The sequence below is a fragment of the Oryzias melastigma genome, linkage group LG18 (assembly GCF_002922805.2).
Source record: "Oryzias melastigma strain HK-1 linkage group LG18, ASM292280v2, whole genome shotgun sequence".
Taxonomy (NCBI): Eukaryota; Metazoa; Chordata; class Actinopteri; order Beloniformes; family Adrianichthyidae; genus Oryzias; species Oryzias melastigma.
The window spans coordinates 10,439,795-10,465,522 of record NC_050529.1 but is presented as its reverse complement, the minus strand read 5'-3'; the positions used below and the strand labels follow the sequence as shown (position 1 = coordinate 10,465,522).

Below are 25,728 nucleotides of genomic sequence, written 5' to 3'. Positions count from 1 at the left end.
ACTTTTTTGCATTAGAAGAATGACCAAAATTCTACTTGGGTTTATATATATATATATATATACATATACATATATATATATATATATATATATGTATATATATATATATGTATATATATATATATATATATATATATATTTTTTTTTATATATATATAAATTATGTATATATATAAAACATATATATACAAATATATACATATATATAATATATTATATATATATGTTTTATGTACATATATATAATATTTATATATTTGTATATATATTATATATATATATGAAAAAGTCTCCTCGTTCTACCTGCTCCCATGGGGTGTTGGCAAAAATGCCCCCATGCTGTTTTGTCCCAGGACTGAGTCATCATGATAGCACACATTCCGCGGAACAATGACAAGACAGTTTCTCTGGACATTCAAAACGGATACGTTTATCTATTAAAAAATACGTTTTTCTCCAAATATTCTCATTATTGTGTTGAACTAATAATAAGTAAAAACATGTCACTGTAGTGAAAACAAACAACATGTATCATTATTAGATTGTAATCCTTTGTTAAATATAGCTGCTTGAGAGGTGTGGCCTCCCATGGCCCTCATTGTAGTGCCGGAGCATGTCTAATATGTTGCGTAACAGCGAGCCTATCACTTTAGTGTGGTTCTTCATTAATAGTAATTTGATAGCAAATGGCGTTCACCAAAACTTGACAAGCTTAATTCAGAGTTTTTTTCCAGAAAGGCCTTGTTTTTGTTGAAGGGGACATGCCATTTCCTCATAGATGGCGTCACTCAAAGCAGATTGTTCCATTGTTGACTTGAAGAAAAAAAACACATATTTTTGTGTTTGTGTCCTCACATAACTTTTCACCGGCAGAGCTTGCTCCATTTTATACAAGTACATTTCCCATGAAACCACGTCCAAATGTGTGTACACAAGCAGGCACACAAACTGGGGCATTTGTTTCTACTTAAGCTTAACAGGGAGAGTGCGTGAAGTTTATATTTTTATGAGGAATTTTATTTCAAACTTTCCCAGTCTCTTACTTTAAACTTTATTGATACTCACCCATTTACAAAGTTGCTTAAATTAGCAAAAAAAAAAAAAAAGTTGATCGCAGCTCTAAAGGAAAATGGGTGGCGCGGGGACGCAGCTGTCTTTCTGTGTCTCTAGCGAAGTATTGATTGAATAGTTGGACACATGTTCTAAAAATAACCCTCCCTTCCAAATCCAAAGAACATTTGGGGTGAAGCAGAATTTAGTGACCCACTAAAAGAGGCAGAGCTGACAGTGATTATGTAGACAGATTTAACACATTTAAAATGATGACACAAGGGCAGAATAAATAAATGAAATAAAGGACACAAGGTTGTCACCTCAGCTGTGTTTTTCCACTGAGTTCAGCAATTTCGTTTGCTATTTATTGGGGCAGCCATAAGGTGGGAAGTCAGGGCAAGGTCACCGGCTCTCTGTGGGACATCTGTGCTCTGTCAAATCTCATAGATGGTCAAATCTTGTTAATTAATGTTAAATGAACTCAGCCGTCACAACAAGCTGCAAGCTGATGGTTCATAGGGACAAACATTTTAACGGTCATGCATATGAAATGCAAAAAAAATTAATTTTTATAGGCTACAAGCTTGAAATAATACTAAACAAATGTACAAAGTCAAGAGGTAAAGTCATGATGGAAATATGCAACCACAAAACAATAGTTTAAAATAAGTCATATAAAAATTAGCTAGCTTACGCAAACTCTCAAGAACTTACAAATTTTTTGTAATATGCATTGACTGTGTATGAGAACTGATTGTGATGGCACCCATAAAAAAGGACTTAGTTCTGGCTCCATTGAAATGAAGTCAATTCAGTCGCCATGTTGGAACCAGACAATATCAGTAAGCAGTGATTGGTCCAAGTTGATCTGAGCCAACGTATCTATGGCAACCGTTCTCCCCAATCCAGATTTAGCTTGTTGGAAGTCCACATCCCTACCTTTTGAAAGAGGGCTCGTGAGAATCTGTCAAACATTTTGAACATTTAACAAGAGTTGTCAGGAGTCAGAGCTCTGCCTCCCCCTCTGGTCACCGGTGGGAGCCATATCAAAAGTACTGAAGACACTACATCTCTCAGCAACCTCTGCGCACACTCCCCAGATGCCTCTCAGCTGACTCTCATTACCAATCACCCACAGGACACTGCACAGAGCCTCACTCAGTGCGAAGTACTGTTTGATCCACCCTGCCTGCATTACCGAGTGTTTGGATCTGGACTTGATGTTTCTCACCCTACTTATTTTCTGATTGCTTGCTGCCTGCCCTGACCCTCACCTGGACTCTGACAACTCTACTCTCTTCTTGGATGATCCCATGATTGACCTCTGCCTGTCTGACCCTGATTTAGGTTTGTGGACTTTTATCTGTGATTAGTTCCTGTCTGAACTAATAAACCTGCTGCATCTGGAACCAGCTGCCTGCCCTTTTGTGACAGAGAGACTACATACTTTTATTGAAGCATCTTATTGGCCAGTTTTGAACTCAAATAACTTGCAATACAGAAAAAAATATCATGAAAGAAATTAGTATCAAGAACATGTTGAAACATCGTAGCAGAGCAAGAATGGTTATTCTGAGAACTATTACGACTGAGTAATAGCTGCATGTTTCTCAACAGAAGTCTATGGGATTTTGGCTTCTTGGAACCAGCAGGTACTTCCTGTTTGAAACAAGAAGGGGGATGGGTTCTCATACAGTCAATGGTTATATGTCACAAAAAAAACCCTCTAAAACATTTTATTTTTCTAGAATCTAGAGGAAAAAATAATTACAGAAAAACATTTCAAGAAAAATGTGTAATTTTAAAAATACATTTTACTCCAAAGTATTCTTCCTATGGTGCAACGGTTTAAGAGGAAGCATTATGTACTTCGAGGAAATGTGTGCATTGGGAACTGGATGTGTCTCTTCCATGGGCGCTTTCAAGTACTTCCTGGGAAAAAGTCTGGAGCGCGCTGATACAGTGTGACCCCCTCAGTACACACTCCGGCATTACATTCCACTTCCTCCCTGCACACTAGTGATGAATGGTTGGCACAATGATCATGCAAGATCACACACCTGGTAATTGGTCTGTTAACAAATGGTGTTTTTCTTAAGTGGATGTAGAACGATCATCAATTTTTTTGGAGGCAATTTTCCTTAACTTTAGAGTGACAGTCTCAAGCGCAAACTTTAAAAAGATGAAAACGAGCTGGAGCATCTGGAGACCCAGAATATTTAATGACATTTGACTCTTATTTATGATATTACAACTCACAGCATGTGATGTTTTGATAACTTCCATGTGATAAATGATGTGTCTCTGCTCTGGCGGCTCTCCAAACTACTTCCTTTAATGAATCAAGTGTTCTAAAAGAATAACAAGAGGAAAAAAAGTTTTCATGAGCCACTAAACATGTCAGGGCTTTAACTTTTGAGGATAAAAAGTGATCAACTGCCATTTTTAGAACCAGGGTCGCCTGGGTGTATTCAGACTGAAAATGTGTTCCAGATTATAAGGGGAAACGAACTCTGGTTCACTTTAGGCAAACTAAATGTGTCCTGTATGAATACACCCTCAAAGAGTTTCGAAGTATTGTTTGTGCCACTCTGCCTGCATTACCGAGCATTTCTATCTGGACCTGTTGCCCTTTTTTCTGACCCTGCTTCATCTCTGATAGCTTGCCGCTTGCCCCGACCCTCGCCTGGACCCTGACAACTGTAGTTTCTTCTTGAATGATCCCATGTTTGTGATTGACCTCTGCCTGTCTGACCCTGATCTAGCTTTGTGGACTTTTAGCTGTGCTTTGTTCCTCTCTGAACTAATAAACTTGCTGTATTCACACTTTGAGAAATAATGACTTTTGTTGCTATCTTGTCAGTGATAGACATTTTTACATTATAGTAAAATAAATAAATCCAACATGTCTCAATCCAAATTATAATTTCCTATATCGATATAAGCGGTTTATTGTAAGAATGTAAATCGTAGGACTATAATTTGATTAAGTGAAATAATCATTACACTCCTTAAACAGAATCTTAAGATCACTCAAGGGTTGAAGCTGCTGATTAAAAAAAAAAAAGAAAAAAATGGTGGGGGGCAGACACTTTAGCAGTTCACTCCTTTCATTTGCTTTCTTTATGTAACAGGATCAGGCAGATGGTGTTAGGGTAACAGGAGCCTCGCATGACTTTTCTCTGCTGTCATAATCATGTGGCACAATTGTCACTGAGGAGGGTAACCATGCAGGTAAATATTTCACACCCTATGAAGCAGACCTGATTTCAGAGCACAAAGCCATGCAGAGGGAGGAAAAAATGGTTAAAAAAGAGAAATTAACAGCTGTATGTTTGCTGGAAACTGGAAACTGCGTGTGTGTACGTGCGCGCCGTCGCCGTGGCAGCGGCGTACAGCAGCATGGCAGACTGCAGCACATACAGTGTAAAAGGGGGCGGGGCTTGACATCCCCAGCTCCGAAAACATCTCTAATCCAGTATTTCAGGTGCCGAGGTCGACCGAGCGAGCATTGCTCACAGTGGCGGCGGAAGCGGAGCGGCGTCGCGAACACACAGCGTCCGGAGTGGAAATTAAAGGTGGAAGAGAAGTCATTGAAAGAAAGAAAAAAACTCCAGCTAAAAAAGAGAGAGAAGTTTCCGCGCGGAGTACTTTCCCACACAGCGAAATACAACTTAACAAGCAGACCGCTTCGCTTCTTCTTCTTCTTCTTCAACAACAGTAACACTTTTGTTTTTATATATCAAAGAGGAGGATATCGCCGCCGCTACTATTTTACCCCCGCAAGAGGTGAGTGTCTCTTTTAAAATTAATGTCGGTTTTTACGGCAACTTTTCTTCCCCGGGTGTTTTGAGGGCAGACAGTCGCTGCGTGGGGCGGAAACGCCTGCGTACCTGGAGCTCAGGTGAACACAGGTAGGCCTAGCGTTAGCTTAGCTAGCATCCCCCGGGCAGGTTCGAAAGCATTGAGTGGAAGTTTCCAAAACACTTTAAAGAGTAGTTATGTTGAGGTAAAATGAAAAAGGTGTAAAATACCTGCTTATAAAAATTAAAATTCGCTTTTTCTTTTTTTTTTTTTTAAAGCGAAGCTGTTACCAAAAATACGCTAAATTACAATTATTTTAAATCGTTTATTTAAACATTTTATTGAACTAAACATTTGTAATGCATGTATATATTTATTCATTTTAAGTACTTCAAGTTCAATTAATTTAATACAAAGTCTACTTAACTTAATTTGCTTTTGGGACATTTTCATCAATGTCCCCGTTTTAGGATCAATAAAGTTATATTCAAAACCTTCCCAGCTTTATTTAAAAGCGCAATCATAACGCAAATATTAGTTTCCTCCTCATTTTGAAACATTTTGACTGAACACAGGCAGAAAAACAGTTAAAATACGTATATAAACATATATTTAGTTATTTGAAGTGCTTCAAATTCAAATGCTTTATTTAGAACTGAATTATGTATATGAATTAGTTTAACTGACAGCAAATAAGGAATTTTTTAATCAATGTCCTCCGTTTTAGGATCAATAAAGTTCTGTTCAAGATCTCCCTAGCTTTATTTAAAAGCACAATCATGATACAAACATCAGTTTCATGCTTTTTGTTGATAACTTTTGGAGTGTTTTGACTTGTGCTGAAGAACACAAGGGCAGATAGACAGTTAAAATACATCTGCTGGCATATATTTAATCATTTTAAGTGCCTCAAATTCAAATAGTTTATTTAGAACTGAATTATGTGTATAAAATAGTTAAATTGACAGCAATTATAAGGAATTTTTAATTAGTTTTCTCAATGTGGGATCAATAAAGTTCTATTCAAGACCTCCCAGCTTTATTTAAATGCACAATTATGATGCTTTTTGAGCATTTTGACTAATGTCGAAAAACACAGACAGAAAAACAGTTAAAATGTTTCTTTTGGCTTATATTTAGTCTTTCAAATTCAAATAATTTATTTAGAACTGAATAATGTATATAAAAATAGTTACATTGACAACAATTATAAGGAATTTTTAATTAGTTTTCTCAATGTGGGATCAATAAAGTTCTATTCAAGACCTCCCCAGCTTTATTTAAACCACAGTCATAATACAGTGATCTCCTCATTCATTGATGCTTTCATAGCATTTTGATGAATACACAAAAAAATTGTAATACGTTAGCTGGCTTGTATTTAGTCATTTTAACTACTCATTATTAATTTAGAACTAAATAAACACAATATAGTTAAATTGACAACAGTTATTAGATATTTTTAATACATTTTCCAGGTTTGGGATCCATAAAGTTCTATTCAAGACCTCCCTGGCTTTATTTAAAACCGCAGTCATAAGACAATTATCAGTTCCATCTATATTGCTGATGCGTTTGGAACATTTTTATTAATTCTGTAAAAACATAGTCAAAAAGGAATTGAAATGTATCTACTGGCAATTATTTAGTCATTGTAATTAATTCATTTAAAACATAAAAACTAGTTCAACTGACAAAAGTTATAAGGAATTTTTAATCACTTTCTCCGTCGTGGAATCAATGATGTTCCATTCAAGACCCCCCTCCCCAGTTTTTTTTTAAAGCACAGTCATAATGCAATCATCAGTTTCATTCACATTGTTGACTCTTTTGGAACATTTTGACTAGTGCTGAGGACTACAAAGAGGCATGCTGAAGAACCAGTTTTAGCGTCTCTAACTCTGTGAGCATGTTGTGCAAGCGTACCCAGAATGAAAGTCTTGGAAATACCTGGAAGGTGGTAGGCTGTGGTCAGCTTTTCGCTGAAAGGTCCCAAGGAAACTTTTTACTTCTATAGTAAGTTTGAAGACAGATTTATTTAAAAGTTTTTTTTTTGTTGTTTTTTATTTTTCCATTATCATGGTAAATGACTTTTGGCAAGCTATTCTTAAATTTAAAACACAGAGGAAGCAATTTTAGGAGTAGAGAGGGAGGATGTTATCTTTCAGCCATGCTTTTTACACAGTTTAAGATCCTGGACTGTGCCTTTTTGTTCTTCCTTTTCCTGTGTTGGACATAAGATTGTGACTCAGCTTGGTGAGGGTGACCTGTTCAGTTTCAAAAGACTGATATTGAGCAGTTTCAGTGACCATGATGCAGTAGCGAGGAGCACTTTTCTCACAGGAAGCCCACATAGGAAATAATCATTGCCGCATGCAGCCTTGAATCACGTAATCAAGCAATTATGAAGTTTAGCTGTTCTTATAAGGGTCAAGCAGGCTGGGTGATTATGTTTTGCTACCGGTTAGAGTTTTATAACAACTTTGGAGTGTTTTTTGCCCAGTCCCAGCAAATAGATGAACACTAAAAAAAAAAAAAGCATAGGAAAAGTGGAAATTAGGACAATTTAATTCCATTATGATGTGTAACTCATGAGTCAGACCTATTCAAAGTGTGCATGACCTCATTTGAAACTAAAAGCATGTGTTGTTAATGCTAAATGAAGACATGGAAAGCAGTGTTAATTTCCTTTTCCTCCAAAGACAAGGTTGTGAATTTGGAAGTAGAAAGCCAAACACTAAACCCGTTTAAGGAGACCGCAGACACTGAGAGTGCAGTTTTTTTGTGACCCTATTTCACTCAAAATTTCTAGTTTTTCACATGTATGTTACATTTGCACACATTTCTCATTTTAAGTTAACTAAATAATTGTACTCTACTTGAAAAACAGTTTAAAATCAAATTTGAGCACTATTTTTAACTTTCTTTTTGCTTTAGAGGAGTTATTTTTAAGCAAATGGAAGTGAAATTAGTAGCTTGATTAGGTTACTTTTTATGGCGTAGTGCACCCTAGTGTGTTTGTTTTGCTTACTTTAGGAGGCTAATGAGAAGACTGAATTTTCATAGAATTAGCTACCAGCTGTCTATTACTAACTTTGCATACAGCAGGAGGATAAAATGTGGTCAATAATCACAGATGTTCTGCAACATTTAAAAGGGAAAGTCTGTATAAGGGCCTGGGGGTAAATATTTGTGACAAATGTTTACTCAAACTATTTGGAAAAATTAAAAACTTCAAGTTATCATTGCAAAAACATGTTTTTCTTCCTTACAAGTCTTTCTTGATTCCCCCAACTGTCGGCTGTTCACTGCATCACATCAGGTGTTAATAAATTCCTCTTGTTTTTAAATTTAGAAAATATACTAAAATGAATTTAAAGACCAACTCAGATATATTTTAAAAGTCTTCCCAGTGGTCTTTTAATTGTGATTATGCCATTTCTAACCTAAATTAAAAATATGTGTCATGTTTTAGGACTCAGAAATGCAATTTTGAGCTTGTTAAACATGTTAAAAACACAATTTTCATCAAGCAACGTTCCATAAAAAAGATTAAAGCATCTGTATTTTTTTTTTCTTCAGAGTTTAGGTCAATCAGGACAAAGTTTTACTAAATACCCCTTTATAAAGAATGTGAAAGGTGTTGACATCCTCAAGAAATGCATATAAAATGCAAACATCCTGATCTTTAGGGGGAAAGGGAGAGACAAAAGTACAGAAATTGGTTCAAACTTTAACTTTATGCACGATTGTTATCTTTCATCCTTTCGGTAGACTGTAAAGCTAAATTCTTTCATCAGAGCCATGTGTTAAGCACTTTTTCTCCCTGGCGTGTTCTGGTGGTGTTCTCTGTTAGCATGAGTTGGCAAAAATCAGATCGATTTCTCAGCAGTTCTTGGCTTTGGAGCATAAAGAAGATCAACTGATTCTTTCTTAATGGGGCAATTCATCCACTTTTTGCTGATAGATGGGTTCAAGGCTTGGCTTTAGTCTGCTTTCACATCAAATTCGATGACAGTCTTGCTAATTTCACAGCCTCCTGAAAGCTCGCAGATTGTCTTAACACTCTGGCTGACTCCCTGAAGGTAACACCGGAGTTTTGTCTTGACAATAAGGGGAAGAAAGGACTCATTTCTGGTCGGGACAATTCAGAGAAAGTTTTGGTTTACAGCGGAAGGCTGGACTTCCTGTTGGGAGCGCATGAGAGGACAGAGTAAAAACTGTTTATATTTGTTCAGGTACAGAGAGAAATTCTACATTTTTGGCAAAAAATATTTAATAGAAGTGTCATTTAAAAAAAAAGTGAATTGATTCAAATTTACAATCAAAAAGCTATTTGTAAAAATTTAAAATATTCTTTATTTGACCATTTTTTTGGATCATGTAATACAGAAACCCAATTTTTGGTCTCAAACTTTCAAGTTACTGTTCATATAAGCAGTCTAAAATAATCCAGATGTTCTTTTTTTTGCAAAAAAATGAAGCTTTTAGTGTTTTTTTTGCCTCAAACTTGGATTATTTTAGACGTGTGTTTGAGTTTTCTGAGTCCTACCTTACAGATTTTACATTTGGCTGCACTTTGACCCACATGAACAATGATGCGGCGCTTCTGATACATCATCTGTGCCTGAGAACTGAACACGGCATGTGCGTTTGTCCTCACAAGCGAACCAGAAAAACTGAAGCAGTTACATGGGATTAGCAAAGTTATGTTTTTATCTGAGATCTTTCATGCTATTAGATTTCGGGGCTTTAACCGGCGTTACACAAACACAAAAGGGCGTTGTGTTTTCAGAAGCTGTTTACATTGAGACACACATAAAGCATTTCTTTTTTTAATTAAATGAAAAAGATCAAGTTTTTGAAGGAAAAATAAAATTATGTCATCTTGAACTTGGAAAGTTAGTTAACAAAATCCGTTTTTGGCTTATAGTAGGCGATGATGCAAACTTGGCATTTGGACAAATTTGTCACCAGCCAGCTGAGTCATTTTCTACACGCAGGTTTCTAAACAAAGCAGCAAAAGATTTCATATCTCCATTAAGCTGGAATAGATTAGAAGGGATCTGTTTTTAATTTAAATTGTTTTGTTGTAACATTACTGAGTATAAAGTAGCAATTTTTCCAGGACCCTCATGGTTGGGATTGTGCATTATTCCTCCCAGTAAGTCATGGTTAACAATTGAAATCATTTTCCTGGTTTCATTTTTTGGGGGGGAACAAATAAATACATTATTGCCAAATTCACCATTGACTGTATAAGAGAACTGGACTGAGTGACTCCTCCCTTGTGTTTCAAATAGAAAGTACCCGCTGGTTCCAATAAATCCCATAGACTTCTATTGAAAAACAGAAGTCTATTTTCCAGCAAGCTAAATCCTTATTGGTGAGAGTGGTAACCATAGAAACGTCGATATAGATAATTTGGACCAATCACTTTTTATTGATAATTTGTGGTTCTAACATAGTAACGTCCACATTGCAAAAAATAGTGACCGAATTAACTTAATTTTGTTGGAGTCATTTTCTATGGGTGATGTCACACTTGCCTGGTCCAGTTCTCATGTACAGTCACTGGTTCTCAGCCACAAGTATGAGTTTTAAATCAAATGGAGCAAAAGTGTTGGCCTCTTCTTGAGTAATTGAAACTATAGTACATTGTGGCCTTTTAGTTGGTGTTGAAATGAACTGACACATGGAGTCATACGTCTCGGTAAAGTAAGTGGGTGTTTATTTTCATTCCAGCACGTCCTCATGTGCTGCTGTGTGTCTCGTCACTACTGATGTCATTGTGTGAATCACTTAACTTCCTGCTGTTCTGAAACTGGTTTGAAAACAGCTCTTGAGCAACTCTAAGCTGTTGGTGTTTGCTCTGGCTAAGAGTACACAACCGGGTTGCACAACACAGAGGCTGGGTCATTTGGTGTGTTTAGTGAAATCACGTGAAGATGGTGTTGCTGCCACTGAGCAAATACTGCAATATCAGGTTGTGGCTTTAACTTCTGTGAAGTGACACTTCAGCCGCTCGAGCTTCCATGTGGGATTCCTCAGATTCCACGACGCCGTTGTTGTCGAGCAGGTTTAGACTGAAACTTGTGGTTCTTGAGACTTTCACAAAAGAAGGGTTTCGTTGTTTGGGTTTTGAGCTCTTACACACAAAAAAGTTTAAAGCTCACACATTTTTTAGAGAGAACTTTAAAATCTTTAACTTTTCAATTTGGGAAAATTCCTTCTGGTTTGAACCCCAAGTATACAAATATTTATTTTGACGATAAAAAATGAGGGAATGTGTTAGCCTCATTTGCATGATTTGTCTCTAAAAATAAAAGTTTAAGATTTCATATTTTAGTCAGTTTTACTGCAACAAAAATAGTCTTAAACATATATAGCAAATAAACAAAGAAATGCATAAAAAAGTAGACATTTTTCACAAATATCTGTGTTTTCTCTGTAATTTTTCTGTCATATTTTCTTTCTTTTTTTTAACAGATGGGACTTACTTTCCGATCTTTCCTGGAGTGAAGATTTGATTACAGCTGCTGAAATTCTGCACAACTATGGAGCAAATGTATTATTTTTTTTGCAATGATGCAGTTCTGAAGCAACTGTGAAGCTCTGACCAGTGATATAAAATGGTTCAGCTGTTTTCCTGGATTCTCAAACAGAATTTTTTTTACAGAAGAAAACCACTTTTTACCAAAGGTTCACCCAAACAAAGACTTGGACTTTAATTTTTTTGGCCGTTTGTTTAAGACTGAACTTTTCTATATATTTTTTTTAACCGCCTGCCACCTCCTTTTAAAGTCGAAGGATTTCAAGACGAACCCAGCTTCTTGGTGAGCTGCTCCCAGGGTGTAGAAGCCCATGTGCAGCAGGGCGGCTCCTACAGCTCGCGGGATAACCTAGCCTGGAACTATTGGGGCGTCGCTCCAAACCCTCTGACTATCCCACCTGTCGAAAGGCAGACTCCATTAACCAATGGCATGGGTCAAGTTCTTCAAGAAGCGGGGCAATCTGGGGAAGTCCTACCAGCCGGGGAGCATGCTGTCACTGGCCCCCACCAAAGGACTGCTAAATGAACCGGGCCAGAACAGCTGCTTCCTCAACAGCGCCGTGCAGGTATGACGTTCTCATTTTTTAGTCTGCTTTGATTCTAAATTTATTTTGGTTGTTCGGTGGAGGAATTTCTGCTATGTTATGAATTGTGACTATTTTATTAAGTATTTATCCTGATTCCTAAAGGAGTTAATTAAGGCTCGAGAACAAAAAAACTATTCTGTATTAGTTGAAGGTTAGTAGATTGAAATAATTTTTCATTTTTGATGCATCAAAATTCAGATTTAACATTGAAGATGCCGTCAGTGACGCCTAATAAAAAATCTCTTAGATATACTGTAAATCTTTGACATGAATCGGGTGATTTTAACATGGGGAAAAGTAGCTTTTCATATTGACTTTACAAAAATCTGCTTTTCTCCACGACAGAATCAGTTGATTTGCATGAATTTCGTAAACACGTCACTACTGTTAAGTGTTGCTTAGCGATGCAAGACTGCTTTTCTCCACTTCGATTTCCTCTTATTACGTTAAATGTCAAGACTGTATCTAAAGCTCTGGTCTTATAGGGTTAAATACTTAATTCCAAGACAGTTTTCTTGTCAACTACCTCAACACTGTGAGTAAAAACCTGCAGTTTATGCCAAGTCGAAAGGAAAATTCCAAAAAAGAACCAAAATTTTGCTGTGGGGTAAAATTTGAATTTTCGTTGGGGAGTTGCGGTCTATTTTCACAAGGAAAGAACAACTCCCTGAAAGATTTTACTCATTAGTCTGTGTTTGTTTGAGGCAAATTCCATTCATTTGGTAGATTCCAAAGTGTCTAGAAATGCTTTAGGGGTGTGTTTCAAGTTCCTTGTGAGAAACAACGGGGCCTCACGGTCATTGGAGCTTTTAACACGTTCAAGAGGCTCAACAGATCATCTCTCAACTCTTGTTGTTGTTGTTGCCTCTCAAAAAAACAATGACTACTATTGAATTGTAACATCTAAAGTTTTGCCACAGAGTGCTCAGTCTCATGATGTCCAGGTTTAAATCAGTCTTGAGTGTCACGTCTTTTTTGTCATTCCATGTTTCATACAATTCAGCTTGTTCTCTAAGGTGAGAAGCTCAAAAATCCAAAGCTGGTTACTTACTTAAATTATCACAAAAATGTTGAATCCAAGTAAGTTGGACCAGTAGGGCCACAGTGTGTTATAACCCTGCTGCTCCTGTCAAGCAGGACGATTGCCCGTGGCTTTGGAGCAGAGGTTGATCTATGATTGGAAGGTCGCAGGTTCGGTTCCTGCCTCACAATGTGTCGACATGATGAATATAAAACACTTTTTAGAGGTAAAAGAGAGGAGTAGCGCTTTTCTAAAGGTTTAACTTTATTCCAACAACTTTAACTACTCAAATCATATTTTGTTACTCTTATTTGAACCCTAACTTTAAGTAATGGTTGTAAATTGTGTCGTTGGAGAAATGGCAGACTTGAGTGTGGTATTAGAACATTTACAGGGGATCTACTGTCGTAATAAAATCAACGGTTGATAAAATCTCAACTTGGATACTTGCATCAATGTACTAATGGATCCAAATTAAAATTATTTTCCTTACTTTGACATTTAAACAAATGGAGAAAATTAAATGTAGGTCAAAAAAGACCAGGGGACTTGGTTCCTTTTTTTCTTATTAAACGTCTTTCACCAAAAGGCTTTCTCAACTTCACTCAAGGTATTTCTTCTATGTTGAGCTAAAAACATAATACTTGTGTAAATGTCTTAGTAAAATAATGTGATAATTTGTCCAGTAAAAATAAGTTTAGACTTTCTTTTATCTACTGGACAACTTGACGGAGTCAAAATTTGATTTTGGTCATCGGGTTGTGGCTTCAAACTCGGAGCATAAAAATTTCCAAAGAAATGTTAAAACGAAATAGTTGTTAAAATTATTGTCATTTGTAACTTTTGTTAAAGAGAACAAAAATATGGGGGGGAAATGATTAAAATCGAATTTGGAATGAAAAAAAATCAGATTAGATTTTTTTATCGCCCTGCTCTAAGTTTATACCATTTTTAGCCAAAATTGAAAAAAAAAAAAAAAGTAGTTTTCTTGGACATAGTTTCTGCAGAGCGGCAGTAGTTGGTTAAAAATTTGCCTCTGAGTTGTGGGCGGGACCAACCCTTTCCCCTTGCTGAGATCTCTCTGCCTACACTCTCCCACTAGCTTACAGCCCCTTTCAATCCCAACCGAACATTACAAGTACAACAAATAATGGTGAGCAATATTGGAGGCATCCCGTCATACAGTTTTGAGCCAGATGCAAACTCGTACTAGAAAAACAAAGACGTATGAATCCATTTGTTTACAAGTAGATTCATCAGAATGGAGTGGAGCTGTAAACACTCTTTTTTTTCCAGCTGTTATTTTTGTCTACTCCTGATTCACAATGATTAAAAAAAGAAAACACATTTGAGAACATGTTACCAAAACGTGATTTTCATGGGAGTGGGTCTTTAGGCCATGTAAATGTAAACTGTCCTCCTTAAGGACTACTGGGAATACTCCACCCTCCTCAGAGCATGACCATTTCAAAACTGGAAATTTCCAAGCTGAATGACTGTCTATATTTGTCGGCTTCCAGCTGCTTAAAAAACCTTCTTGAAGGTTTCCTTTGACCACTGGGGAGCGGACTGGCGGGAGAAATGAGAGCAGCAGTCACTGTTGGGTCACTCTTGAAGAAGAGGGTGACTCAGAGGTTCAGACAAGCGATGAGCTGATTGAAGATGATCATTACCTTTGGCTGTTAGGAAATGCTGACTTTGTCGCTGCTCTTTTTTATGACCTTGGAGATGCTTTTTTTATTTAGTGTTGGATGTTTGCTTCTCTTACATAATGACACACTTCTTGTATAAAGTCATTTATCTTATAGAATATGTTTTCCTAAGCAAGAAGCTTTTTTTTGTTAGGTACTATGGCATCTGGACATCTTCAGACGAAGCTTGAGGAAACTACCAGGTCACTTCTGTCAGGGAGATTCCTGCATTTTCTGTGCATTAAAGGTGAGATCTGCATATTCTATGGATAAGCACTAAGAGTGAATGTTGTGTTCTTGTTGGATGTGTGCTGGTCATATTTCCAGCCTGTGTTCTGAGCAGTGATTGTGACACCGGTGTTTCCAGTAAACACAATACGCCTTTGTCCATGTCTGAGCCACTTCTCGCTCCCTTCTGTAGGGTATTTTCTCCCAGTTCCAGCAAAGCAGAGAGCGGGCGCTGCCCTCTGACAACCTGCGTCACGCCTTGGCAGAGACCTTTAAGGACGAGCAGCGCTTCCAGCTGGGCTTCATGGACGACGCTGCCGAGTGCTTCGTAAGTTCCCGTGGCAACTTTGGGCGTCACGAGGGAGAAGTGCGCGCAGGCTTGTGTAACGCGGCAAACTGTTTGGCGAGGTCACGGAAAGAGCTTCTGTCCCCCCTCTTCCCTCCGTTTACATCAACCCCTGCCACTGTGGTGCTTCATATCACCATGACATGTTATGTAAGCCTCATGTTTGTGCTCGGGCGTCTGTGCTTTGCCATATTGCATTGCACGAAAATGTATACCCAAACAAACCCAGCACAGATGTATCCGGAGAGATTTCACGCCGTCATTGTTGAGCCTCGTCCAGAAATTAAGTTTAAGTCTTGAAAATTTTTCAGTTTCTACTGACAAAATAATATGTCAACTCCAGCTCCGCCCACAAATAATAATTTCTTTAAATGGATTGATTTACAATCATGAAGAATGTTAATGGGTTCATTTTTCCTCATAATGTCATGAATGTCACTGAAATGTCAACACAATAAGGGGTCGTAAATTTGATTGATTTGTTTTATACATCAGAAGTATAGTATTATATTAAAATCATCTCAATTCCTGCATTTTCAAGATTCATGTGGGGTCTTAAAGCATTAAATTTATACATTTGAGAATTATACCTTAAAATGTCTTGAATTTTCATACCTGAACCTTAAAAATTGTGCTGCTTGAAACGTCTCCTTTTCATGTCAAAATGTTCAATTATTTTGATCAAATGATGTATATAAATAGCAGGGGAACCACCAATTTGTATGCACTAATACCCGTAATGCCCACTACTGATTTGAAAAAAGAAGAGCGCGAAAGTATCCCGCCACACGACCACAAACGACAAAATAAGAATCTACAATTTAGATGATAAAATTGGAAATGGACTGAGAAATTGGTCTTAATTTTTGACATGCATGGTCTTAAACAGTCTTTAATTTAACTCAAAGAAACTTGTAGGAACCCTATAATGCTATTTTCTTTTAGCTGAAATAAACAAACTTGTGTCGCTTTCTAGGACAAAGATTTTATAGAAACTTAAGACTGAGTTGTGGGCAGGACTGTGAAGCCCAATCTGAATACTCCCCTTCTCCCTTCCCCTTCATTTAGCCCTCCAAAACGGAGAGTTATGAAAATGAGCGTCTCATAATCCGGACGCCACTTTCGTTTGATGATGTCACCAATAATTGCGTTAGCGCGGAGCTTCCAGCGCTTGAATATACATAACAACAACAGTTTTATAACTTTAAAAAGGTCATGCTACAACAAAAAGTCCTTACTTACTCGTAAATGTAGTCTGTTAAATGTCTCTTAAATGTCGTGGTTTTGAGTGCACCCACGTGAAGAAAAGTGCTTCTCAGCGCAACGCGGTTTACAAAAATGGCGAGCAATATTCAAGCTATCTAGTTATATAGTTTTTAGCCAGATGCTCATTTGGACGAGAAAACTAAAGACGTTCACGGATCTATTTGTCTGTAAGTGGATGTATCAGAATGGAGCAGTGAGACTTTAGTCCTTCAGTTTTAGTTTCTACATCACATCAGAGATGACATTCTTTAGTTTTTTCCTGATTCACCACAAATGTAATTTAATCTTTAATTTATGTGTCTTCCATCAGGAGAAAAATGCTACAAGAAAATGTTAAAAACACCATTTTCATTCGAGTGGAGCTGTAAAAGATGAAAAAAGAATAGAAATTATTTGTTAAACTTTATTTATAAAGCACTTTTCAAATAGGAGAAAATATGTGAACCCTTTGGAATTAGTTGCTTTTATGCACAAATGGGACACAAAATTGTGTTCATTAAAACCCACTTAAATAGGGAATGTTTTTTTCCATCGTGGTTTAGATTAAGATAAAAAAAAACACATCATGTGTCTATTTTGTACAGAAGTTGACGTACTCTCAAAGGGTTCACATACTTTCTTTTGCAACTATTAAAGCATTTTTCAAAACTCAAAGCAAAACAAAGACTTTCACACACAAAATGTGTAAATAAGTAGAAAATTGGCTTGAAGTGGGGATTTTATCACTCATATTCACAAAAGACGCTACCACCGTAACGTCCAAATTAGCTTTTTATACTCGAGTAAGAGGAGAAAACTAAGAACTAAATTGTGTAAAAATGATGTTTCTCCATAGAAATTGTATTCCTAAGACATGACAATTACTTGTTTTTGCGTCCTACTTGTGTTTATTGGCTCATAACTTCATCCTAAGCCGACCTTTGACCTCACTTATTTCACATGTGATGCACTCGAATGCAAAACATTTGCTTCCATACAGTTTTAATATTTCATAATCTCACTGTCATGTGGTCAGAATAACAGCAACAATGGATTTCAAATGAACCAAAATGCCGATCTTTTTCCTTCTTGCTGTTTGTTTTCTATTTCGAGGTAAAGAAAGTCATAAGTAATTTATTCTGTCCCCGCTGGTGCATTCTCTGTTCTGTCACAGGAGAACATTCTGGAAAGAATCCACCTGCACATTGTTCCAGAGGAGACGGATTCCTGCACGTCGACGTCTTGTATCACACATCAGAAGTTTGCAATGTCACTTTATGAGCAGGTCAGTGAAGTATTTTAATTGTCATTTATTTAGTTAACCTGTTGTTGCTTATTGTTTGTGGTTTTATGGATAATCTGAGCACTTCCAGCTCTAAGAAAAAAAAAAAGTACCACACTGAGGCACATGAATCACTGCCTGAGACAATAAAAAGCCACTCCATCATGTTATGACAGCAGGTTGCCCCCTGTAGAAAATGCGGGGTATTTCCTGTGGGATCCTGCAGTGCTGAAGCAGCAGAGTCTGATGTATCGGATGGTGTAAACACACATTCCAGCACAGCCTAACAACCAGCCCCCTTGCCCTTTGGCTCCGATACCCGTCACTGACTCCGTCCCCGTCTCTTTCGTTGATCGCGGACCCTCTTTGTCTTGCAGTCTGTGTGTCGCAGCTGTGGGGCATCCTCCGACCCCCTGCCTTTCACAGAGCTGGTACATTATATCTCCACCACTGCACTCTGGTAAGGCGCTGATGCTTTGTCTTCTTCTTTTTCTTCACACTCCATCGACACTTTTCATGTTTATATTAGCATTTTCAGGTTCTGCTGACTTTTTCTTTTATTGTTGTGTGTCCTCTGAAGAACAAGAAATCTGTACCATAAACTTTTGGATTTTATAGAAACAAAGAAATAGAACTTATTAAATATAGTGGTCCCTTGCTGGAACACGCAGCAACTTTTGCAATCTTGCTCTGAAGTTTCAACCTTTGAGAGTTTAAACAAGAAAATAAAATGTGTAGTAAGGGGTTTTGCAATAAAACAAAAAAATATAGTTGAGTAAGTTATTTGTTTAACCTTTAACCTCCACATCTGCAGGAATCAGTTTTACCAAACTAATCTGTTTACCCTGGAATAATCAGGGTCAAGTTTGGTTGTGGGATAAAAGTACGGTGGCCCTGAGGTGCAAATCATATTTATTAATTTTGTAATTTGATTTTAATTCCTGGAAATTATTATTTTTTTCTGGAATTTTGTTCTAATTTCTAATATGTAATGTTTTTTTCTTTTATTCATTGTTTTGATTTTTTAATCGTCGATCTTTAAAGCCCCCCTCCAACAATAAATATTTTCTATAATAAAATCATACCTGGTGATCTTTTAATTTTGATTATTCAGTTTTTTTTGCCAAAATCAACAAACTTGTGTCGTTTTTAAGGCATTTTTTCTGCACTTCAGCAGGAGTTTATCAGAATTTTTGAGACTAAGTTCTCACTGGAAATGTTAGTCTGGAAGTAAGCCACCACTGATATCCCATCATCCCTTTGTTTCTCATTCACCTGCTGGCTTACAGCCTCTCACAGCCCAAAGGTTCTCTAAAATCCTCCTCTGGATTGTAGACTGGACTGTTAGCTCTGCAAATTTTCCCATCAGGCCTTTGTTGACTCTTTCGTTAGCGACGAGCATGTCATAAGCTCAAGCTAATGTTAGCGTAGAAAAAAAAAAAAAAAAGGCGAGCAATATCAGAGATAAGCAGCTGTACAGTTTAGAAAATGAAGACGTTGATGGATCTATTTGTCTGTAGGTGGAGGATTTAGAATTAAAGCAGACTTTGTCTCACTCCTGGGATTTGCTGCATCATAAATCTGAGCTTTTTCGAACATCCAGTTTTTATCTAACACAATTTAAAAAAGAAATACTCAAAAACGCAGTTTTAATCTGAAAAAGAATCTACAGGATCATGTTGAAAACAGCAAAAAAAGATTTTCACTGGAGTGGGTGTACATTCCTCACTTTTTCATTTTGAACTATTGCATGTCGGTCCGTTTGCGGGACTTCTTCTTCTGACATACGGGATGTTTTCTCTTCCTTCTTAGTGAACAGATGCAGCAGCGCAAAGATGAATCCTTCGGAGAACTTTTACAGGTAGCAAGTACAATCGGAGACCTTCGAAACTGTCCAGTAAGTCGACTTTTCTTGGAATTTACTTTTTTAAAGTCTAATCAATTTTGTTTTCTTTATTTTTCTTAATGCTTTGGAACTCTTGTGTTTTCTCTTTTTTTTTTAGAGCAACTGTGGTCAGAAGATAAGGATCAGACAGGTCCTCATGAACTCCCCAGAAATCGTCACGATCGGGTTTGTGTGGGACTCTGAGCAGTCGGATCTCACAGAAGACGTGATCCGCTCTCTGGGGAATCATCTCAGTCTTTCTGCGGTGAGTTTACTTTACAGATTCACTCTGATGGAAGTTCTGTTTTTTGACTTGTTCTTTTTTGATTATGCAGAACATGTATCAGAAAATTGAGCTTAGAATTACATTACTGAGTATTTCTTTATTGAAATCATTGTGAATAGTACTAAAACAAGTACTGAAATAGGAAAATTTGAGTTTTTATAACGTCCAAGATCGCTGTTTTGCAATCTTTGAAAATATAGTAGTGTAGTAAAAATACAACTGAGGCACTATGTATTTTTGCTCTGAAATGCAAAATAATGTTGGATTTTTAAAATGAAGTGTCGGTGAAGTTTCCCATTTTTAAAGTAAAACTTGTGTTTTTTTTTTTTAAACGATTAGATTGAATTTTAATTTACTAACATAAGTTCAGAAAAAAACAATTTGCTTTAACACCGTAGCTTTAGCTCCAGTGTTTACTCTTCAACAGTTTGTTATTAACATTATTCCAACAACTTGATATGAAATGCTTTAGAGCGTAAAGTTTTGCAGAACTTTGAGGATGGAAAACCTATTAAACAGTTTCAGGATTTGTTACTAAATGATCCAAGACAACAGCAATTTTTAGGTTCTTTATGTTATGTTACTGCAAAAAAACAAAACTTGTTTATAGTGACAAATACCATTTCTTGAGATTTATATCTTTATATATTAATCTTGGTGCTTTTATCAGTTTTGTTGATTCTGTTCCAAATAAAGTTATAAATGATGGTGATTTAAAATGTATTTAAATTTATTAGATCCAGTCAAATTCTTTGCAACTGTACCAACATTATATTAAAAAGTAAGAATTGTGGTTTGATCTGCGAGTCGTTGAGTTTGATTCGTGAATCGGATGTGCTCAGAACTGTATGATTTGATTGCTCCAATATTGCTAAATGTGAGGTTAAACTAGGAGGAAAGTATGTAAACCGATGATGGGAAATGAGGGTGGGCTTACTCTGCACCAACAGAACTACAGAAACTGTCCTGGAAAATGACACATTTTTGCCTTAGCTCAAAAAATTATATTCAAAAGGGAACACTTGTACAATAGATCAAAAGAAGATCTGAGTGAGTCTTTAATCTAAACATAAGGTCAAAAATAAACCAAATTGTTACAACGTATTTATTTATTTCTTTTCTATTGACGCAGAACTGCTCTAAGTCTGTTTAATGGCGGTTTTACTTTGGTGCAATTTAACATATGTGGGAAATAAAGTGGGGATTTATTTCCCTCTAAGTCTGGTCTGTTGCATAAGCAGTTAACACCCAATGCCCAGTTGGCTCCTGCTGCTGATCAAAAAGCTCACGCTGGCCTCGGTCAGCTCTTTGAGAAAGCCCCGCCCCTCATTTTTGTGCGCCCGGGTGTGTGAGTGAGCATGCCGACGGAGTGACCAAGTGGGGAAGAAAAAGAAAACATGCTTGAAGGAGGATTTCATGTGTTTGGATTCTCTTGATCTACTAAGACTAAAGACTTCCTCTGCATTTATGTTCACAGTTTCTCCACTCAGGGATTCTTGCGCCTTTTTTACAGTGCGGTTTCTCTTTACAAGCAAAATTCAGTCTAGTTCACATCAGGACAAACTCGTCTTATGTAACTTTCTTTTTTTTTTTTCCTCTTTATCTGACTCTTTGCCTTGGAGTTGTTCAGAAGAGTGGTCAAGAAAAAGGCTACAATCAGGAGAAGAAAAAAGAAAAGTCAGACCCACCCTCGCATTAACAGCCTGTACCACAAAGACGCATTTCATGTGACTCTGTGGGTGTTAAAAGTACCTCCATGCTGCCTTGAAGTGTGTTCTTCTACAGACGAGACGTCAAATTTAGAAAACACAAACGAGTGTCTGTTGAGAAATAGTGATTTTTTTTTTCCATTTTCTTTCCTCTTTTGATACCAATAAAAAACAATGTATTCATACTTTTTTGTGCATCTGTCTGTCGTGCAGCTCTTTTACCGTGTCACCGATGAACACGCCAAGAGGGCGGAGCTGCATCTCGTGGGGATGATCTGCTACACCAGCCGCCACTACTGTGCCTTTACCTTTCATACCAAATCCTCCAAATGGATCTTCTTTGATGACGCAACTGTGAAAGAGGTAAAATACATTTGTTATTCTAGGGTCTGGGTGAATACTCAAGTCTGATTGGCCATTAAAAAGTGATAAAGGACACCTGAAAAATAAGTCCTGTTTAAATTATTGTTATATATTATTGCACCTTTTATTTATTTTTTTGGTAAACAAAACAACAGAAACTTGGAGAATGTGTTTATAAATAAATTTAGTATAAATTAATGAAAGAAAGTATTCGTTAATGCACATTTAACGAGTTTATTATGAATATTTCTTGCAAAAAAGTGATCTTGGAAACTATTAGTGCTCTAGTTTTGTCATCTGGACAAAAACAAGCAGTAAAAAGCAATTTTCCTCTGAAATTATGTTTTTTACCACTTTACGTGACGCTTAGCGTGTTTTTTATGAACCAGCTGCAGCAGAGCGACCTCGACCCAGGCTCAGTAGCTGTCACACCTTGTAACAAATAGTCTTATGAAAAATGATTTATAAGAAAATAAGGCGCTAATTGATTTAATATGTCTTTCTTTCTTATAAGTGTAAGTGGGATGATGCCCTTTGAGGTGTCAATTGTCAAAAGTTAATGGATTTTACAGAAGCTTTGTGTAATTTTCTGATAATTGACACCTCATCAGGCATTATACCTTAAATTTTTTAGCTTCTGATTGCAACTTAGAAGTCGATTTTTAGATTATCTACCAATAAACACTGTTTTCTGGTGGTCAAAAAGTTTCTTTTTACTTAAAAAAAGTTCCTTTTTAAATCATCTTGTTTAGCCTTATTGATTAGATTATGATGGATTTATTACCATTCTTACAACATATTCAACCACAGCTTATAAATCTTAATGTTTTTGTAATATTTCCCCCAATAAATGCTAATTCTCTGTTTGTGAATGACTTTTCTTGATTTTCAAACATTTATTTTATTTAAAAACATAATAATAATATTACTTAGAAAGTTGTTTATTGAGGATGTGTGCACATGCATCTTTTAATCTTCTCTTAGTGAGTTAGTGAATGCGGGAATGCCTTTTGTTTCCCGTTTGCACCAATTTATTTGGGGGCTGTACTGCAGTGGCTGGCTGGCTCTGCGTCAGTGCACGAGCTGCTTGTGCTGCGTGGGCAAACCCCTCCCGAGCAAGATAAAGAGGCGTCCGCTCAAATCCATACTTGCATGAAAACTTGCCAACATTTTTTGCCTTTTCTGGAACGCCAAACTATTGAATGACTGCAGCAGCATCCTGACTTTTAGAGTTTTTTTTCCTCTAAACTTAAGGGAATTAAAAAAAAAAAATCAACTATAAGGAGTTTATTAAAAAGTAAACCAAAAAAACATTTTTTTTTTTGTAAATTTAGGTACATTATTTGATTTGCATTGGTTGTTGGGGCTATTTCCCCCTCCCTCCCACTTTCTCCTCTCCTTCTTTCCCCTGTCATTTGCTTAATTAAGGAGTACACAAGCATCTGTTAGCCTGCAGCCCGCCTTTGTGGCGCCTTAACGGCGAGACGTGCTCCTCACTTCAGTTAACTAATGTAATTGTGTAATTTTTATTTATTTTTTGTGGCAAAAAAAAAAAAATACAACTTGATGTTAAATTACTTTTGGTGAGGTTTAAAATTGTAATTTTAGTCTTTTTTTTGTTGAAAAATTAAGCAAAATGTTAAAAAAATTTTAACTTTTTATGACTTTTCTATTGAAAAATCTATTTTTTCTTATATTGTTTTGTAGGTTGGCTCCAGGTGGAAAGACGTGGTCACTAAATGTATCAAAAACCACTTCCAACCTCTCCTTCTTTTTTACTCTAACCTTGATGGGAGTGCCATCACCACAGAAGATGCCTCAATGCAAAACATCAGCCATTCCCACTACAAGGCTTCAGTCAATGGAGACGTGCAAGGTGAAATGAAGTCTTTGGTTTCACCTAAATGTGTTGACAAGCAGGATTTCTGTTTCTTTTTTTTCTTTTTTCTTTTTTCGTATTGAGATCTGGCATCCCACATGCATTTTAAAGATTAAATATTCTAGATTCTGCTTAAAAATATAATATTTTTTGATTTTATTGTAGTTTCATTCCAAAATCAGGGCTTCTTCAGTAGCCTAACTTATAAAAAATGCCCACCTATTTACATAATTTAGACATTCTGGAAAAAAAACCATAAAAATAATTAAATAGAGGCTGTTTATTTCCATTTCTCTCGCTTACACATGTTGTCGGGCTGACGGATAATTTGCTACCAGCTAAATGACTCTGCCCATTGGATTATTCATCTCTGGATTTGTGTGGTTGGAGAGGTTTTTATCCGTTTTAAAGATCCTCCTCCATCATGCTGGCCATGCCCCAGGCTGGGGCAGTTGTTCATCACAACCGGCTACGTTTTAGGATGTTTAGGAACCGGTCAGAGCTACTGCGTTCAAACTATCCTTAGATTTCAGGTGATTGCTTTATTTTCTACTTAATAAATACTTTTATTTCTGTTTTTTTTATTGCACCAACTAATGGAACAGGGTTTGTTTTGATTCTGAGTGTTTTTTTTTCTTTTTCTATGCAAATCAGCTTGTTTTGCCTTGAATAGCTTTATTTAAATGCGGTTCTTATCCTCTTTTTCTGCAGGTCACGAGTCTCCGGTTTTATTGCCCAAAAAGCTGGAGCTCACCAGGGAGAATCTGAAGGCTGTGCTGGGCCACGAAACGCACAAACACAAAACCTCTTCCACTCTCAGCAGGGGCAGCGCTCAGACCAGTGGAGGACGGGGGCCAGGTAACGAAACAAAAGCCATTTTTTTATATGTAAATAAACCAAACAACGGATTATCTCGCATTTTCTGATTGTAGACAAGTTTTGTTTTTTGAGAGATGCAAATCAGATCTCTTTAGAGTACAAGTTTGCAAAGAGTTGCCATATCTGACAGAGGAAGCCCAGTTTTTATTATCTAGCAGTGTGAAGCTATGACTGCCCTTGAACTGTTCATTGTTGCCTTTTTCCTCTTTATTGCTGCTGAGAGGGACAGAAACATGTCAGCAGCCGCTTGCAGCTTTCACGACTCAGATTAGTCTACATATTTGCTTTTTGGAACTGAAATCTGCCGAAAATATTGCAGTGTTTTTTTTGGGTTAGTCTGTAAATTTCACCCAGTGTCTAGTAACACAACTGGTTAAGTGTTTGGAGACAAACATCGGAGAAAGGTGTCGCCGTGTTTCCCTCCCCCTCCTTCTCCCCCTTATGTAGCAGAAAATCTATCGTATACATCATCCAAACGATGTGCGGTAAATCACCTCTGCCTACATCTTCAGCAGCTGCTTGGTGCCTCGCAGATTGGGAGGGGTGAGGAGGGAGGCAGAAAGAGATGCTTCTGTGTAAACTGAGGTTAAAAGGCTTTCAATGCCTGTGATGGTGGAAATTTCCACTTTGTTCTACGAAGGATTAATAGTTTTTTGTTGTTTTTGTGTTTATGCACACACCTCGTACTCGGTGGGAAAAAAAATGGTGACATCACAGCAGTAGAGACCATCTAAAAAATGAATGGGGCCAAAATCTAGTATTTCAACAGTAAAGTAGTAAAGTATTTTAACATTTACTAATAAAACCAAAACACATGTATCGGCGATACAGTAGTGAGTCATTAGCCTGAGCCTTTTCAAGCATCTGGTTTTCCGATCCAATGTGATTTGAATACGTAGATACTCAGAAATGCAGAT

The 25,728-nt window shown here is 36.9% G+C and overlaps 1 protein-coding gene across 2 annotated transcripts in view; it reads left to right on the top strand.

Annotated features, from left to right (window-relative positions):
• Window positions 1-3,829: 3,829 nt before the first annotated feature.
• Window positions 3,830-25,728, top strand: part of LOC112156107 (inactive ubiquitin carboxyl-terminal hydrolase 53) — a 34,246-nt gene continuing 12,347 nt past the window's right edge. Inside the window, exons 1-12 of one of the 2 annotated variants that reach the window (XM_024288268.2) lie at window positions 3,830-4,287; window positions 4,533-4,842; window positions 11,347-11,976; window positions 14,864-14,956; window positions 15,131-15,265; window positions 17,703-17,813; window positions 18,188-18,270; window positions 19,623-19,707; window positions 19,814-19,960; window positions 21,904-22,053; window positions 23,761-23,929; window positions 24,644-24,790. In XM_024288268.2, the coding sequence (XP_024144036.1) occupies window positions 11,836-11,976; window positions 14,864-14,956; window positions 15,131-15,265; window positions 17,703-17,813; window positions 18,188-18,270; window positions 19,623-19,707; window positions 19,814-19,960; window positions 21,904-22,053; window positions 23,761-23,929; window positions 24,644-24,790 (1,261 nt within the window). In that variant the 5' untranslated portion in view covers window positions 3,830-4,287; window positions 4,533-4,842; window positions 11,347-11,835. Of the gene's footprint in view, window positions 4,843-11,346; window positions 11,977-14,863; window positions 14,957-15,130; window positions 15,266-17,702; window positions 17,814-18,187; window positions 18,271-19,622; window positions 19,708-19,813; window positions 19,961-21,903; window positions 22,054-23,760; window positions 23,930-24,643; window positions 24,791-25,728 lie in introns of both variants that reach the window. The other variant, XM_024288269.2, reaches the window with a different exon arrangement.